This window comes from Kogia breviceps, chromosome 2 (assembly GCF_026419965.1).
Source record: "Kogia breviceps isolate mKogBre1 chromosome 2, mKogBre1 haplotype 1, whole genome shotgun sequence".
NCBI lineage: Eukaryota > Metazoa > Chordata > Mammalia > Artiodactyla > Physeteridae > Kogia > Kogia breviceps.
Genome location: NC_081311.1, coordinates 87,486,934 through 87,506,210, shown reverse-complemented (window position 1 = coordinate 87,506,210; position 19,277 = coordinate 87,486,934). Strand labels below are relative to the sequence as shown.

Sequence of the window (19,277 nt, the reverse complement as noted above, 5' to 3'; positions counted from 1 at the left end):
AGAAACTTTTAGCTAGACTACCTAAGGAAAAAGAGAGAAGATTCAAATAAATAAAATCAGAAATGAAAGAGGAGACATTACAACTGAACGACAGACATAGAAAGGATCATGAGACTATGAACAGTTCTACACCAACAAATTGGATAACCTAGGAAAAAACAGATAAATTCCTAGAACATGCAACCTACTAACATGCAACTAACTAACCTACTGAATCATGAAGAGATAGAAAATCTGAACAGGAGAAGAAGATTGAATCAGTAATTTAAAATATCCCAGCAAAGAAAAGTCCAGGAAGAGATGGCTTCACAGGTGAATTCTATCAAATATTTACAGGAGAACTAATACTAATCCTTCTCAAATCTTCCCAAAAATTGAAGAGGAGGGAACACTTCCAAACTCATTTTACAAGGCCAGCTACTGTGACACCAAAACCAGACAAGGACACTACTAAAAAGGAAATTACTTACCAATATCACTGATGAATATTGGATGCAAAAATTCTTAACAAAATATTAGCAAACTGAATTCAACAATACACTAGAAAATCGTATACCATGATCAAGTGGGGTTTGTACCAGGGATGCAGAGATAGTTCAGTATCTACAAATCAATAGTGTGATATACCACATTAACAAAATGAAGGGTAAAAATCATAGCATCATCTCAATAGATGCAGAAAAAACATTTGACGAAATCCAATATCTATTCATGACAAAAACTCAACAAACTGGGTACAGGGGGAACATACTGCAACATAATAAAGGTCACATAAGACAATCCCACAGCTAACTTTATACTTAACAGTGAAAAGCCAAAGGCTTTTTCTCTAAGATCAGGAACAATACAAGGATGCCCACTCTTGCCACTTTTATTCAGCATAATACTGGAAGTCCTAGCCAGAGCAAGACAAGAAAAAGCAATAAAAGGCTTCCAAATGGGAAAGGAAGAAGTAAAACTGTCGCTACTTGCAGCTGACATAATATTGTATATAGAAAACTCCAAAGACTCTACCAAAAAACTGTTATAACTAATAAATAAATTCACTGAAGTTGTAAGATACAAAATCAAAGTACAAAAATCAGTTGTGTTTCTACACACTAAGAAAAACAATCAGAAAAAGAAATCAAGAAAACAATCCCATTTACAGTTTCATCAAAAAGAATAAAATAGGGACTTCCCTGGCAGTCTAGTGGTTAAGACTCTGAGCTTCCAGTGCAGAGGGTGCGGGTTCAGTCCCTGGTCAGGGAACTAAGATCCTGCATGACATGTGGCGTGGCCAAAAAAATAAATAAATAAAATACCTAGGAATAAATTTAACCAAGAAGGCAAAAGACTTGTACACTGAAAACTATTAACACATTGATGAAAAAAATTGAAGAAGACACAAATAAAGGCAAAGATATTCCATTCTTATAGATTGGAAGAATTAATATTGTTAAAATGTCCATACTACCCAGTGCAATCTATGGATTCAGTGCAATCCTATCAAGATTCCAGTGGCATTTTTTCACAGAAATAGAACAAACAATCCTGAAATTTGTATGGATCCATAAAAGACAAAGGTAGACAAAGCAATCTTGAGAAAGAGCAAAGTTGGAGGCATCAAGCTTCCTGAGTTCAAACTATATTGTAAACTATAGTAATCCAAACAGTATCGTATTTATTTATTTATTTATTTATCGTTGGCTGTGTTGGGTCTTCATTGCTGCATGCAGGCTTTCCCTAGTTACAGCGAGCGGGGGCTACTCTTCATTGTGGTGTGCGGGCTTCTCATTGCTGTGGTTTCTCTTGCTGCTGAGCACAGGCTCTAGGCACGCGGCTCTAGAGGGAAGGCTCAGTAGTTGTGGTGCACAGGCTTCATTGCTCTGTGGCATGTGGGATCTTCCCGGACCAGGGATCAAACCAGTGTCCTCTGCATTGGCAGGCGGTTTCTTAACCACTGCACCACCAGGGAAGTCTCAACAGTATGGTATTGGCATAAAAACAGACACATAGATCAGTGGAGCATAATAGAGAACCCAGAAACAAACCCACACATATATGGTCAATTAATTTAAGACAAAAGTGTCAAGAATATAATGGAGAAACGATAGTCTCTTCCATAAAACTGGTCAGGCCACATGTAAAAGAATGAAGCTGGATCACTATCTTACACTGTACACAAAAATCAACTCAAAACAGATTAAAGACTTGAACATAAGACCTGAAACTATAAAACTCCTAGAAGAAAAACATAAGGAGTAAGCTCCTTGATATTGATCTTGGCAATTTTTTTGATCTGCCATCAAAAACAAAGGCAACAAATGCAAAAATAAATAAGTGGGACTACATCAGACCGAAAAGCTTCTACACAGGGACTTCCCTGGTGGTCCAGTGGTTAAGACTTCACCTTCCAATGCAGAGAGTGCACGTTTGATCCCTGGTCAGGGAGCTAGGGTCCCACATGCCTCACAGCCAAAAAACCAAAACATAAAACAGAAGTAATATTGTAGCAAATTCAATGAAGACTTTAAAATAAAAAAAAAATCTTTTAAAACATCAGTAAAAAGCTTCTGAACAGCAGTGGAAACCATCAACAAAATACAAGGACAATTTATAGGATGAGAAAAAATATGTACAAATCATAGATCTGGTAAGGGGTTAATCTCCAAAATATATAAAGAAATCTTACAACTCAATAGCAAAAAAATCACAAACAATCTGATTAAAACATGGGCAGAGGAACTGAATAAATATTTTTCCAAAGAAGACCTACAGGTGGCCAATAGGCACATGAAAAGATGCACAACATCATTAGTCATGGGGGAAATTCATATCAGAACCACAATGAGCTATCACCTCACACCTGTTAGAATGGCTGTCATAAAAAATAAAGAGATAAGTGTTGGCAAGGGTGTGGAGAAAAGGGAACCCTTGTGCACTCCTTGTGTAGTGTTTCCTTCTTCATTCATCTGTCAGTGGACACTTGAGTCGCCTCCACACTTTAGCTATTGTGTATCATGCTACTATGAACTTGGGTATACAAATTTCTCTTCAAGACCCTGCTGTCAATTCTACAGCACATTTTTTGTTTGTTTACTATTACTATAAGTTTATTAAGATAGTTTATTGACTCTCTCTTGGCATTCAGTTTCTTTCCCCCTCTTTGCATTGCCTTTTATCCCACTGCTCTCCAGTCCACTCTCCCACCTCTGCTGTACTCCCCAAGCCCTCCAGTGAGGATGCTGCACCTCTATGCCGTTGTGGCCCTGATGCCCACATGTAACTTGTGCCTCCACCTCAGGCCAGCTCTCCAGATAGATGTGTGATTAGTTCTGTAGATCATTTAACTTAGGGAGGGGCCACCTTTTTCTGTAAAGGGCCAGATGGTAAATATTTTAGGCTTTGTGGGCTATGTGGCCTCTGTTGCAGCTGCTTGCCTCTACCGTTGTTGTGGAAAGTAGCCAGAGACCAGACTAACTGTGTGGACACGGCTGTGCTCCAGTAAGATGTTCTTCACAAAAACAGGTGAAGGGCTGAATTGGGCCTTCAGCCATAGTCTGTGGACTCCTGATTTAAGTCAGAGATTTTGTATGCTTTTTTGTTGTTGTTGTTTTATTTTTTTAACACCTTTATTGGAGTATAATTGCTTTACAATGGTGTGTTGTTGTTGTTGTTGTTGTTTTGATGTATGCTTTTTGTTTAATCTCAGCTCAGAAGGTAGCAGGCTTTAGTTACTGCAGCCCAGGAAAAGTGAGAGGAGAAAGGTTTTGAGCCTAGACAGCTGGTGGATTTCCTGCTGGGGAAGCCTGTTAGGTAGATGGCCCCTATTCCAGTCACCCTGGGGTCATTCATTCCCAGCCACAGAGGGGAGGCAAGGACCAGTTCTCCATGAGGAGCATACTCAGGAGGTAAGCAGTTGCCCACGTCTTTATACCATGTCCTTAAATGACACGGTACTCTATTGACCTCATGTGTGAGCATCTCTAAACTGGATGTCCTAACACCTGCCCTGCATATGCCTATGCCGCACACGCCTCGTTCTGGACAGCCCGGTCCCGAGTCACCTGCCTTGGTTCACGTGTCCCTTGGCATGCTCACCTCTCTCTTCAGGAGGAGCTCTCTTGCTCCGGCATGCGTTTCAAATCTAAACCAACCGATCCAGAGCTCACATCCCAACCACCTCCTTTCTTGGACTCTCGCACTCCTGCCCACTACCCACCTGCGCTGATCCCCCAGGACCAAGTCATAGACAGCTAGGGACAGCCCGTGCTCAAGCACCACTGAGCTCTTCCCTCTGGCCAATGCTAAACTGCTTGCACTGCCTTACACACCCCTTCCCCCAGAGACCACAGTGAAGTAAAGGCTCTTGCTACAGCCCTCTGCAACCCGCCAGCGCCTCCTGACCACCGCTAGCGCTTCCCTGTGCCGTCCTGCCTCGGGCGCTATGGCCCTCGGCTCAGAGACTGTGAACAATAAACTGTCTTTTTCAATGGCAGTTGTTTCCTGATCTGTTGGCCTTAGCATCCCTCAAGTTTTCTGTTACGCACTCTGTTTTATAGCAGGGCTGTTTAATTTGTACTCTGGTATAAGACCAGGAGTGGAATAAGACGTGAGTTGGCCTCGCGGTGCGGGATTACCCTGCCCCTTTCTTCCGTATGTGTGGCATCCCTCTCCCCCGGCATAGGCCCACCCATTGTTCCAGGCTGACTCCAGCCCACCTCTTATTCTCGGAGCCACCCACTCCTCTGTTGCCACCTCTCCGTGCAGCTGTGTGGAGCCCCCCCAGTTTAACATCCAGGTCTGTATTATTATATCCTATATGGTTTCTTTCAGGGATGTTGCTTATTTTCCCAGCTACACTGCTGGGTCTCCTTGGGGACCAGGCTGTCCAGGGCCTGGGACACAAAGTGCTGTAAGGGAAAGATGGAAGCTTTGACCTCTCCATGGCTTCACCTCTTGTTAGCTTTGTGGCCTTGGGTTCAGTGCTGATCCTTTCTGAGGTTTGGTTTCCTTATCTGTGAAATGAGGATGAATGGAAATAGTCCCATGTATATATATATATTGATATCTGGGTCTGCTGTGCCCTCCCCGTGGATCTTCATGTTCCCTGAGTGCCTTTGGCTTGGACGCCAGTAGATTGACAGTGGCCAATCCCATGATTTAGAAAAAGCCCAGGTTTCCCGATTCAAATTATATACTGATGTTATGCAGGGAAATAACACTATTACCAGTCTTAAGATTACAGATGTTTTATGAGGAATGCGCTTTTTTTTTTTTGCATTAAATAAGTAATGTGACCACATTTTAAAAGTTTCCATATTAGAGAAAAGTAATCACCCATACTCTTTCTACCATAATTCAATTACTATTAGCATTTTGATTTTTTCTTATTTGTGCATTTTCTCACTTAATTTCTTTTAACTTAAGTGTTCTGATCATGAATTACTTGTAATTATTTTAACGATTTTAATATCCTGCTTTCCTACTTAACATAGCTTTTTTGGACTGTGTACTTTTAAAAATATGGAAGCAATATTTTTATTTTTGATCAATCATAAAACTTATTTTTCTACCCTGGTATATTTCATATCTACTGAAATAATATAGTGGTATGAGTTAAGAGTGTCATTATGTACTGGCTATGCATGGAATTGGCATGAAGATCCTATTTGTACTGAAATAGCAACTTCAATAAATTCCTAATCTTTGTACGCTTAAAGACTAATTTAAAAATAAAATGTGACTGTAAAGAAGATGTAGCTTTAATAACATCTGCAGTTAGAAGAAACAGGTCAGATAGTTTGATTTAATCATATCTTATTTTAAAATTGAAGGTCCATTTTAGCTTCTTACCTTCTGAAAGAGAAGCTCAACATCTTGGGCAAGTTGGGGTGTCTACTAAGCTGTGCGGGTTCTGTCGTGCTGATTATCCACTCCCCGAAATCTGAGAGTGTGACCACTCAGGCCGAGCTGGAGGAGAAGCTGACCAACCCAGGTAACTCAGCGCTGTGGTGCCAGAGAGCTTGCCACCTCTGGTGCGGTTCTCCCGGCTGGAGCTGTACCCTCCTCCCCGCTGTGGTCTGTCCTCCAGGCCCTTGGTTCCTCTTTGCTCACCACTGTCCGCTGCTGCCCCACCGGGGCTGCCCTGCTGCCCTGGCCCCTTTATCGCCTCCTGGGACCTGGATCTTGTGCATGGATGCCATCCCCTGCCCCGCATCTGTGGTGCAGCAGGAGGCGCCCATTCTGCGGGATTGGCCCCAGGCTGCCCCTCTCAGGACCACCATGTGTCCAGGCCTCCGTGCTTCCCTCTGAAGTGAAGCTCTCAGAGAGCCGAAGTCTGATTTAATTCATCTTTAGAGTGCCCGCAGAGCCCTGTCCTTTTTTTTTTTTTTGGTATCTACTTTTGACATAATTTCTTTTTTTTTCATAACTGCAATCACCACCACCCCTTCCCCTGATGAGAGAAAGCCCAAAGTACTGCACACTCAGGCCCAGCTGGTTTTTCTTTTCTTTTTTTTTTTTTTAAATTTATTTATTTATATATTTTTGGCTGTGTTGGGTCTTCGTTTCTGTGCGAGGGCTTTCTTTAGTTGCGGCGAGCTGGGGCCACTCTTCATCGCGGTGCGTGGGCCTCTCACTGTCGCGACCTCTCTTGTTGTGGAGCACGGGCTTCAGATGCTCAGGCTCAGTAGTTGTGGCTCACGGGCCCAGTTGCTCCATGGCATGTGGGATCCTCCCAGACCAGGGCTCAAACCTGTGTTCCCTGCATTGGCAGGCAGACTCTCAACCACTGTGCCACCAGGGAAGCCCCCCAGCTGCTTTTTCTGAAATAAAGCCTGCACACTTGCATTCAAGCTACTTCTGATTTTTCCACAAACACAGCCCACACTTTGGCAGTATTTTACGTTTGCGCGTGCTGCTCTCTGCCCTCCACTATCCCTTTCCCAGTTTATAGGTCAGGCCCCCAGGCAGCTTTCAGCTGTAGTGTCTTCCTGAATCTTCCCCTGCAGCAGAGCTCCATAGTCTTTTTCTTATCCTTGGGGAAGAGGGGCTCCCACCACCTGCTTGCTGATACACATGTCCAGGCTGTCCCCAGCCCTCAGGCCCAGTGCCTGGCACCCCTTTTACAATCTGGGAATGAAATTCATGGAAAATACAACTCCTTGTACATATAATAGAAGTCAACATAATGCCCTAAGAACAGTACTTTGGAATAACATAGAATGCTCAGGTACAACTATAGGAGAAGACATATTAAGCCGGCAGACCTCACACCATGTGCTGTGAATCTGGCAGGTGCAGAAGAGACTGACGTGGAGGTGTTACGTTATTGACTCATACACTAAGGATTTTGCCATCAGCAATGGGATCTCCCCCCCCCCCCCCCCGGCTATGTCAGGTGGCCTGCCGGATCTCATTCCCTGACTGGGGATTGAACCAGGGCCCTGCCAGTGAAAGCCCGGAATCCTAACCACTAGACCACCAGGGAACTCCCAATAATGGGATCTTCTGAAATGGAGAATAACTCTTGAAGTTCTGAAAAATTCAATGTATATTAAATCCTTGCCAAATTACTCTGTTTTACACATAAAACAGGTTCTAGGCTCTGATTATTATAAACATTTTCCACTTTCCTGTCCAAGGTGACATTCCGAAGTTGTGAGAACAGGATGATTTTTCACTATGTGGGACCGTCTGCACATCCCAGTACCCCTGGCCTCTGCCCACTGTGTGCAGCCCCTGGTTGCTGCAACAGCCAGAAACAGCCCTACAAGTTCCCTGCGTGTCCTTTGAGACCCATGTGACTCTCTTTCTCTCCCACCCCACACATAGGAGCACTCTCTGCCTAGTGTTTGTTGAGTTGACCATCTTGTGAAATGGTTTTAAAAAAATTCTCAGGACTTCCCTGACCGTCCAGTGGTTGGAACTCTGCCCTTCTGCTGTGGGGGGCATGGTTTGGATCCCTGGTAGGGGAAGTGCTGCGTGCCGCGCAGTGTGGCCGAAAGAAAAATCTCAAAGCATCTGCGTTGACTTGTATTGCTATAAAAATGTTACTAATAGGGCTTCCCTGGTGGCGCAGTGGTTGAGAGTCTGCCTGCCAATGCAGGGGACGCGGGTTCGTGCCCCGGTCCGGGAAGATCCCACATGCCGCGGAGCGGCTGGGCCCATGAGCCGTGGCCGCTGAGCCTGCGCGTCCGGAGCCTGTGCTCCGCAACGGGAAGTTACTAATAGAAGAGTTACTTATTGACATGGAATATGTAGGAGCTATGAGTGTTTTAATGGTGAAAAGGACGATGGGAGTAACTTGTGTGGAGTGAGCTCAGGGGCTGTGGTGAAGCACAGCCGGAGCGGCAGGGTGTCCGGTGAGGGCGGCAGGGCGGGCGGCGGCCGCGTGGCGCGGGCTGCCCCGCCCCGCCGCCTGGGTCACCGTGCGCCCCCTCTTGTCCAGCGTTTGTAGGCTACCTGTGCGTCGTGCTGCTCATGCTGCTGCTGCTCATCTTCTGGATCGCGCCGGCCCACGGGCCCACCAACATCATGGTCTACATCAGCATCTGCTCCTTGCTGGGGAGCTTCACCGTGCCTTCCACTAAGGGCATTGGGCTGGCAGCCCAAGACATCCTCCACAACAACCCGTCTAGTCGGCGCGCCCTCTGCCTGTGCCTGGTGCTCCTGGCCGTGCTTGGCTGCAGCATCATCGTCCAGTTCAGGTACATCAACAAGGCCCTCGAGTGCTTCGACTCCTCTGTGTTTGGGGCCATCTACTACGTTGTGTTCACCACTTTGGTCTTGCTGGCCTCGGCCATCCTCTTCCGGGAGTGGAGCAACGTGGGTCTGGTGGACTTCCTGGGCATGGCCTGCGGGTTCACCACTGTCTCCGTTGGGATCGTCCTCATACAGGTGTTCAAAGAGTTCAACTTCAACCTCGGGGAGATGAACAAATCTAATATGAAAACAGACTAGGATGTAACAGGGGGTCGGATGGCTTGAGGAACAGGAAATGGATGTGGCTTCTGGTCCTGATTTGTTGTGAAGTAGAAGAGACCGTAAATCGTTGGTGTTGGAGTTGCCTGTATATTAATGGATGGGCTGGTGGAGAGTGAGGATGCGTTGCTCAGCACTGGGGTGGGGGCCCAGCCTTCTGTATTCTGAAGTTGCTCAGTGGTTGCCTGGGTGTCATCTCTCTCTGATGAGAGGAATCTTATGTTCATTGCCATTAACCTGGAAGCTTTCGTGAATACTCTTTGCTTTTAAAACACTTCATCATTATTTAAATAGAATGGGCCTTTTCTGATTAGTCTTTGCAGAGGAACAGATATTCTTACTTAGAAGCTTACTTTGGAAATGGGAGAAATTGTCTTGAAGTCTGACTCTACCGTAAATGTGTCTGTAGTTTTGTTATTTTGCATTCAGCATGTATAACATTCAGGTTTCGGATCCAAATCAGAGGTATATGCATTTAATTGGTTTTAATCCTCTGATGTGTTGACTCTCCTACCCCCAACTCCTAGATATTTAATTGCAAACAGAGAGATAAGAGTGAATGGAAATGATATACTGTTCCATTTGCAGGATGATTTTCAATAGCTCAAATCAATTTCAGTGCCTTTATTACTTGAACGATTCACTTAATTTGACTATTACTGTATGTATGTTCTCTTAGATTAGAATAATGCAGCCTCCTTGATTATACTTTAATATTTCACTCTTCAAAATATAAATGTTCAAAGCAGTTAGAAATTATAGTATATTCATTCACTGGAAGAGAGTCAAGACTAAGGGCACATTGGAGTAAATCAACCCTTTCAGCATGTAGTTATAGTCCAATTAAAGACAATTGACTTAAGTAGCATGAGGTATTTTATTTGCATTCAGTCTAATGTAACTGGGATCCAGTATTAAATATATCCATATTCTCTTTCGGCAAGCATTGTGGCCATTAAGAAGAAATAAATTATTTAACTTGATAATAAGGCTGTTAAATGAGAGAGTAACTGTTCAATAGCACATATGAGTTCCCTGTAATTCAGGAACAAGTTAAAGGACACAATTAAGCTTAGGCTATATTCTACAAACTGGAACACACATAATTTTCAAAAGAATTTCTAGCAAAAATGAAAACAATTTTTAGCCATCTCCCTGTTGTTTGAGATGGCAGAGCAACCTACGATTCCTCACCCAAACTTCTGAAATGCAAAATAGCCATTAATTATTCCAGTATTTGGATCAAAGAGGTCATTTGGTTATCTATAGTAACCTTACATATGTATTAAGTGGGAACAAAGCACAGAGTGATGCAGATATTCATCAAGATATCACGTACTTCATTTGCAGTGGTTCTCCCACCCCTGCACCATGCGGCATGACGGATCTTAGTTCCCTGACCAGGGATCGAACCAGTGCCCGCTGCAGTGGAAGCTTGGAGTCTTAACCACTGGACCACCAGGGAAGTCCCATGTGTACTGTTTTATCTAAATAGGAAGCTATGCCAAGTTGAAAGATGGGATTGGGCAAGGTAGATTTGGTGATACCCAATTAAATAGTACCCAATTAAAATTACTAAGGAATGTCAATAGGAAAAAAAAAAGTGTTTTTTCAGACAAAAAGAACATTTCTAAAGACCTAAGGAATAGTTCCCTGAAGTGTTGAACAAAGAGACTAAATAGAATGAGGATAGTTTAACATAGAGAGAAAAAGCACCTTTTCTTTTTTTTTTTTCTTTGCGGTACGCGGACCTCTCACTGTTGTGGCCTCTCCCGTTGCGGAGCACAGGCTCTGGATGCACAGGCTCAACAGCCATGGCTCACGGGTCCAGCCGCTCCGCGGCATGTGGGATCCTCCCGGACCGGGGCACGAACCCGCGTCCCCTGCATCGGCAGGCGGACTCTCAACCACTGCGCCACCAGAGAAGCCCCAAAACACACCTTTATGAATTAAAAGTACATATGATGATCATGGGTTGTCAAGTGACCTGTGAACTAACAACAGCAAGAATATTTAAAAATTTATTTAAATCTTATACTAACTGATAGTTAATAAATGCTGAAAAAATCCATTACTCTTTTTATCAGCTTGTGAAGGTTTGTTTTTTATCATCAGTATTTTTACGAATGCAGGCCTTAATTGATTGAACTGAACTTTCTGAAAGTATAATGCAGGAGTATAAATATACTTTTAGCCATAAAAATAGTTTCTAGGTAAGGAGTATGAGATATTCAAAGAATACATGTGGCTATACAAGTATAATGAGAAAGTCCATGTGTCATATGGAAATTACCATTTTTTTGTTTACAGTTTACATGTGAAGCTTAGTTTATGTAAATTCATCTATTGATGTTCCTGATTGCAGTGAATCCATGATTATTCCATAGATACTTAGAGGTGATATTTTCTGGATTATCTCCCTATGATTTTTTTAGAGTAAAACAAAATCTCAAAGTATTAATAGTTTGTCTCCTCTTGAAGGTGATAAGTCCCACAACAGTTAGACTCCCCCAAGTTTATATCTGTTCAGCAAATTACCTTGGTAGGATGCACAGCTTTCCTTCCAGTGGAACACAGTTCATATCGTCCATTGTATTCCAAAAGTGTGACTGTAGCCTGGAAGTAATCGACATGACCAGCAGTCTAACTGCCTAATTTTCAAGTTTAACATGGAGCGTTTAACATCTGACTTACAGTATTTATTTTACAAATTCATGTTTTTATAATTTGGAATTACAAAAAAAGACTTCAAAAGTAAAAGCTTTGAAGGGTACGGCCCAGAATGGGGATAGGTCTTATATTGGTCTTTCCAAAAGTAAATACATATAAAACATTTTCATTATTATGGTATTCTTTGGGTTTTATCTTCAATTAAAGCAAGCCTCCTCTAAAATCATATGTCTGTGATCACAACTTGCAGGCTTACTCTGGATAGACACTTAACTAGGCCATTTCTCTCCTGTCTTACTTGGACAGTGCCTTGTTTTCTCATCTGAATCTCTGCATTTAAAAAGATCGCTTCCCGTCCTGCTCAGTGATCAAGTGTAGGGCCTCTTAAGGATTCTAACCCAAACCCAGCACGGCGACCACCCTGGGTGTTTTGCTGTTCTGCAGGACTGCTCCAACTCTGCAAAGAAGGATCCGGAGAGAAGGGCCGTCTGCTCCCTGTCACAGGGGGAGCAAGAACTGCCCACGGCTGGACCTTCATGGGGAATCATCACTCAGATGTTATTATGGTCTTCTCACATTAGAAAGTTAGTGAAACACACTTTGCTGCTCTTGGTTCAGCAATAAGACATATTCTTTCAAGCCCTACTTCTCAGGCCAATTTGATTTATGCAGTTTTATTTCCAGAGGTTCATTCCAGCTGTAGTAGATTGGTCTTCGGGGTTTTCTTTGGGTGTCACGTCTGATAGAAGAGAGCACTGTTGAAGTATGCAGTCACCTCTCACCTTTCTTCTTCCTCGACTGCTTGGCTCTTTGTAAATACTGCGCTCACTTCTAGAGGCCAGTTCCTAGACCTCCATAAAGTGCTCGAGATGCACTGTCTACGGGCGTGGATGAGTCCATGGAGACTGAGGTGTTGATCACAGGCCGCTGTCGTGCTGCCTAATATTCTTGTTGGGAGATGACACCTCTCCTTTCTAAGCTGCTCAACTAACCCAGAAGAGCCATCTATGGAGCTATGCCCATCTCTCTTCTTTGATGCCTACTTGATCCTGACTTAGACTTCCTGGGACTGAGTAGGAACTTGGAAATAGAAGAAGCTTTAGTTTAGATCTGTTCATGACTGTCTGATTGGCTTCAGTGGCCTGAAGAAGTTGTCCTTACTGTGTCTGACACCACGGAAGTAGTTCACCTATCAAGCAGGATTAGATGGAATCTTGGTGTTCCACCTTCTCAGGGACCAAAAACGTAACATTAATTCCTTAGCATTGACCTTCCTCCCAAGGACATGTCTGTGTTAGTTTTTCATATGTTTTACTCATATTCATAGCTAGAGGTCTGTTAGCTTGAGTTAGGAAGAGAAAAGATCAGTTTGCACACCAGTCACACCATAAAACAGTTTATCATATAAAATACCTCAACTATATGTATTCCTCACTTCCGCCTCACAGTTGAACTGGTGATGAATTTTAAGGTGATTTTTCACATCTGGCCAGATTCTTATACCTCCATCATATACTTGAAAAGATTAAGAATTTTAGGAATGGGAACAAGAATTTGGCCCAATATCTACTCATTTATTTTCATACACATTTCTCACATGCTCTTAAATGCAACAAAGAATTATATTTTAAGAAAATGTAACTTTGTGTTACATCAAAAACATATTGTCTAGTGAAAAGTTGATATTCATTAGAACAATGATCATGTAAATAAACATCTATTTCAAATGTACCCAATGTGATAAAAAGCATAGTCTAGGGCCCAGTGCATGAGCCGGGGAGGATTTATTTGTTCTTTTCTCTGTTTTTCCTTGAATTGTGCAACTATAGGTGAGTCACTTAACCTTTCTGTGCCTCAGTTTCTCTACCTCTAAATGGTGGGATGGGTCTCCAAATCTGTGTTAGAGCACTCACATGTTTAGTTTGTGCTGGTAGCCTCAGACCAGAGCGCATGTGCAGGACTCCTTTGGAGCGATGCACCATGCATCCTGTCTGCTCAGGACCATGCTGTAGACACACAGCTTCGAGCACTGAGTAAGCAAAGGAAGCACTGGGTGTAAAGTTTGCATGATTCCATGAAGCTTTAACTTTCCTTTTTTGTTTTAAAAGGCAGGGTTTTATATTTTCTGTTGTAAAATATGGAAATTAAGCAGGGACTTTAAAAACCTGCACTGAGAGATCACATTCTGATGGTATGATGAGCTTCTCTGACATTCTGCAAAGGTTTATGTTCTGCAGAAGAATCAATGACTTGTGAACCAGATTGATTCTGTTGTGTTGAATTTGTAATGAATGATGCTGAACTTCCAGCTTCCAACCGGCTCAACCCTGACCATGAACTACCTGACACCAGGTAAATGTCAGGAACTTGCAAACCACTAGTGCCAAAGGGTCACATTGAAAAGTATGGAATATTTCTTTTATTTGTCAGACTATAATAATTTGCTCCCCCCTGCCATGTCAGTGTTTTTGCAGTTTGGAAAAATTTAAGGGTACTGTTTTTCAGTAGCATTCCTGAGTGTTTTTGCCTTTTTAAATGATAACTATTACTTTCTTGTAAAATGGAATATAATTGTGAAAGAGAGGAAGAAGACTAGATAAAAAAATGTAAAATGTTGATTGGTTGCATAAAATTTTTTTCATGTAAATGTATCAGGGAAGCTTCCAATTAGCACACACACCCATTTGTCAATGACTAAGACTTGCTTATATTTTGCTTTATAGAAGTAGTCATAGCATGTTGTAATTGCCTTATGTAAATAAAATGCTATTTATTAAGTTTTCCAATAATATTTATTAATCTGTATGTGTTTTAAAATAAAATAACTTATTTCTAGCTGAACACTCGTTGCTTTTTTGCCCTTTACATGAAATGCTTGTGTGGTCTCAGGTTCCATATCATCCTAATTCCTCAGTCAAATGCTTCCCATTTTCTTTGTAGAAACCAATAGCCAGGTCTCCATCACAGTGTAGAAAATGTCCACCCGAGCATATCTTAGGGAGAAAATCCATGATGTGTGAAGGTTTCACCATCCAGTGATTACCTTCTGATATAATGAAATGATGGTATTAAAGAAAACCAGCTATATTTTAATAACTTTTACATGTTTTGGGGGTGTATAACATATGTTTTAAACACATGGAAAATTCGAGAATCATAACACATTTTAATACTCCAAGTGTCATGAGAAATCTTGTCATTAATCTTTATCAGTGTCCTATAAGTAATTTTATTAAATGAAAAAAATATTTGACCAAAAATATTTTTCCTTAGGCTCTATCCAAAAAGATTTGATGACTCATATCTTGATCAAAATATACCTGTATAGAAGTCAGGAACAAACATTTTAAGAAACCACTAAATGTTTCTATGGATAACCCTTTCCACACAGGTTGTGGTCATGAAATATATAAGTGCCAAATTCTACAAAAACCTGCCTGGGTTGGTTACTATTAACAAAACTGTTAGTTGTAGCTGCTAGCCAAGCACAATACTGTTGAACCTGAGCTCTACATCTGGTTCTGAGGAGTACAGAAAATCAGGCATTCTCCCTACCCTTTACTTCCTTTGTTGATGAGTCAGGTCCCTGTCAGGTGGCCCTTAGGCATGACATTGTCAGCATCTTTGATGTAATATTAATCATACCATATTTTGAACCTCATATGGTAGGTAGTTTCAAAAAGGCTTTTCGTGTTGGAGAGCTGAGGCACAGTCAAGAAATAAAGAGAAATTAAAAGATACCTCTATCTATATTAGCAGTTCAGAGAAGACAGGTATTAATTCCAGCTGAAAAAATTTGGAAGAATTGCGATTGGAATTGCACCATGGCGAGCAAGGTAGGAGAGATGCCAATCTAGTAACAAACACAACAAATCCATGTAAAATAGCTGGGATAACAGGCTGGAAGGTGGAGGAAAGGGCAAACTACATCATCTGTTAATAAAATGGAATCTTTTTATTTTGGCTGAAGATGTCTGGAGGATCTCAGTGTCCTCTTTACCCTAATTTGGCATGCTTATTCACTGTATTGGTTTTCTATTGCTGCTCTGACACATGACCACAAACTTCATGGTTTACAACTACACAAACTTATTATCTTACAGCTACGGGGGTTAGAAGTCCAACACAAGTTTACCTGGACTAAAGTCAAGGTGTCGGCAGAATTACATTCCTTGTGGAGGCTCTAGGGGAGTGTCTTTTCTCCGCCTTTTTCAGTTTCTAGAGGCCTTGCACATTCTTTGGCTTGTTTCCCTTTCTCCATCTTCAAAGCCAACAATGTTGCCTTTCTCTGACTTTTCTCCCATTGTCATATCTCATTCTCTGACTCTGACGCTCCTGCTTCCCTCTTACAAGGACCCCTGTGATCATTTTGGGCCCACTTGGACTACCCAGAATTATCTTAAGATCCTTAACTTAATCATACCTGCAAAGTCCCTTTTGCCTGTTAGGTAACATAGTCACAGGTTCTGAGGATTAAGACTGGACATCTTTGGGAGACCATAATTCTGCCTACCAGATTCACTCACCATTTCGTCAAGTGAGGCAATTATTAAAAGCCAACTCCTGGCTTTTAATAAATACCCCCAGTGTTATACCCAAATTCATTTCAAGTTATTACTGTCTTTTTCAGAGAGCTCTCCCTTCTCGCTCCAACATTTTTGGAAAATGCCCTACTACATATGTAGATCACCTACAGCTAATACTAAACTTTTAAAATGCTAGAGAAAGTCACTATTCACTTTGGAAGGAAAAAGGGCAGATTTACTGATAGGGGGTTGAGCTAAAGAAAAAATACATTATCTGTAGTGCTGTTGTCATGTTTCTGGCTGGCATCTGGTAACAAAACCAAAACAGAGGAGAGTAATTGGAGAACAATTTATACATGAGAAAACAATTTGATTTAGTAATACATGATTTTTAAAAATACTATTTTAATAAGAAGTCTTGCCTCTACTTCTATAACAATGATAAAAAGTAGATTTTACCAGTTTTAATTGCTTTGATATGCAATAAACTGCACATATATATACAATTTGGTATATTTTGATGTATGTCATATGATGGAAGCATCACCATGAGCAAAACAGTGAACATACCTGTCACTCTCAAAGTTTCTTTTTACTCCATTGTAATCCCTCTATCCTCCTTTTGATCCCTCCACTCCCAACCATTCATCTGCTTTTTTTTTTTTTTTTTTTTTTCGGTACGCGGGCCTCTCACTGTTGTGGCCTCTCCCGTTGCGGAGCACAGGCTCCGGACACGCAGACTCAGCGGCCACGGCTCACGGGCCCAGCCGCTCCGCGGCACGTGGGATCTTCCCGGACCGGGGCACGAACCCGCGTCCCCTGCATCGGCAGTGGGACTCTCAACCACTGCGCCACCAGGGAAGCCCTCAGCTGCTTTCTGTTGCTACATATTACCAACCATTTCCTAGCATTTTATATAAATGTGATCATTCAGTATATACTCTTTCTTTGGTCTGGCTTCTTTCACTTATAATTATTTTGACATTCTGCCATGTTATAGCATGTATCAATAGTTCATTCCCTTTTTTTGCTCAGTAGTATTCCATTATATGGACATACCATAGTTGTTTATCCATTCATCTGTTGATGGACATTTGGATTGTTTCTATTTTTTCGTTATTATAAATAAAGCCGCTATTGAATGTTCACTTACATTCACATTACATTCATTTACATTATATATTTTAATGGTATATGCTTTCATTTCTCTCGGGTAAAAATACCCAGGAGTTGAATAGCCGGGTCATATGGTTGTTATATGTTTAATTTTTTAAGAAACTGCCAAACTGTTTTACAAGGAAGTTGTACCATTTTACAATCCTACCAGCAATGTATGAAAAGGCATTCAACTTTTAAAAGTTTAAAAATATCTATGATCCATACTTGAACGCTTCCGGTATATAAGATGTGCAACATCATGTGCTGGAGAAGTTATCTGGGCATTTAAGGAGCCTGCATCACAATTAGCAAGGAATATTACATACACTTATAAAAACAATGCACTGTGCAATATGACAGTAAGTGTCAGCTGTGGGGGGAGTCCAGATAGTGAATGTGAGGTGAGTCTGTGAGCTACAATGATGAGAGAAGGATGATTAGAATACTGGCAGAAAAGAGCTGCAGGCAAATTTGTTAGGTTAAGTCAACATAATTTCTAAGCATTCTTGTTCATATGAACCAACCACTACTTTCATTACAGCCATCTGCCTCCTAGATGTAAAAAGAGTGACTTAATACAAGATTCCTTTATTCTTTCTCGTATGTCTATGGGTCAACAGCACAATTTTGTGGACCTCAACCAGCTTGGCTCAATGTCTGGTCTCTGAGTCATCTAGGTGGCTTTGCAAGTTGCTCTGCTCCACCTGGTCTCCTCCTCCAGCAAACTAGTCGAGGCTTCTTCTCATCATGATTTAGGCTGGGAACCACCACATTTTCTTGGCCAAAGACAGTCCCAAGGCCAAGGCCAAGGCTGGAGTGGAACTGCAAAGCCACTCTGCAGAATGGGTGGGCACATGGATGAGTAGAGAATCAGAGCCATTTTTATCAATCTACCACATCATCAGAGACCAGCTTGCCAGCTATCAATAGTCAATGTAATTCCTTATTTGACCATGTCATCTAGCTAGAATTCAGCTGAGACCAAAAAGGTAAGCAAAAAAGTTCCTCTGGAGCCAGTTCTAAAAAGCACATCTGTCTGGTTGCCAAGCTTACAGATTAAATTAGAAGCTGCATAGTTACCAAAACCAGACTGGTCAGGGGCTATGCAGTCTAGAACGTTAACAGTCCAGTTTGAAAGGAGCAAATTATATCTGGCATTTTCTGGCTAAATAAACATAGACTTCGTTTTAGAAAGATTCCCACCGAAAGTGATTTAAATTTGGTATAATAGTGTCTCTGTATCTAGTCAAAAACTGGAAGAATATCCCCAGAGGACTTTTGTACCTGTAACAAAGGTATTATTGATTTATTAGCAGGTCTCACTGCAGATGTAGCTAGTTGCGCTTCCCGGTTTCTAAGAAATGAGCCCTCTGTCTTTGTCCTTTTTCGAGGAAACCATGAAGATGGGTCCCAGGAACTTGCCACGTTCCAGGAGGAGCCAAGGCAGGACAGCTTAACAGTGGGTTTCCTGTGCATCTCATGAAAAATAAATCTCTGCTCCAAGTGTTGGGAGACCGGCTTTTACCAAACCACAAACTCTCCCAAAGAACTGATCTATTCCCCGATTCGGTTAGTTAACTTTTGGGAAGAGAGGGCCTGACCCTGAGCCGAGCCGCCACCCCACCCCCCACCCCCCATTCCCCATCTCTTGGTCTCGCGCCTCCGCGTCCCCCAACCCGCCCCGGTCTCCCTGCCTCACTCTAGTCCCGCCCCTTGCCCTCTTGGAGCACCTTTCCCTAGGGGCTCTTAGGGACACCGCTTAAAATGCAGCTTCACATGCTAACCGCGCGTGGGAATTCACTGTACAAGGTACTTTGGCTTTGATCATTTGGTTGCCCAACAATACGTGGCAAAACGCGGCCTCCTAAACCTTCTCCCTTTGGCCCGCCTCGCCGCCCTCCGCCAACCAGGACTTGGAAAACAGACCGGAACACAACCGGAAAGCGAGCCGGGGGC

At 42.3% G+C, this 19,277-nt stretch overlaps 1 protein-coding gene across 1 annotated transcript in view; it reads left to right on the top strand.

Moving 5' to 3' along the window:
* NIPA1 (NIPA magnesium transporter 1) overlaps positions 1-14,478 on the top strand; it is a 42,609-nt gene extending 28,131 nt beyond the window's left edge. Inside the window, exons 4-5 of the mRNA XM_059055012.2 lie at positions 5,820-5,980; positions 8,435-14,478. Of these exons, the coding sequence (XP_058910995.1) occupies positions 5,820-5,980; positions 8,435-8,946 (673 nt within the window). The 3' untranslated portion in view covers positions 8,947-14,478. The remainder of the gene's footprint in view (positions 1-5,819; positions 5,981-8,434) is intronic.
* Positions 14,479-19,277: the final 4,799 nt, after the last annotated feature.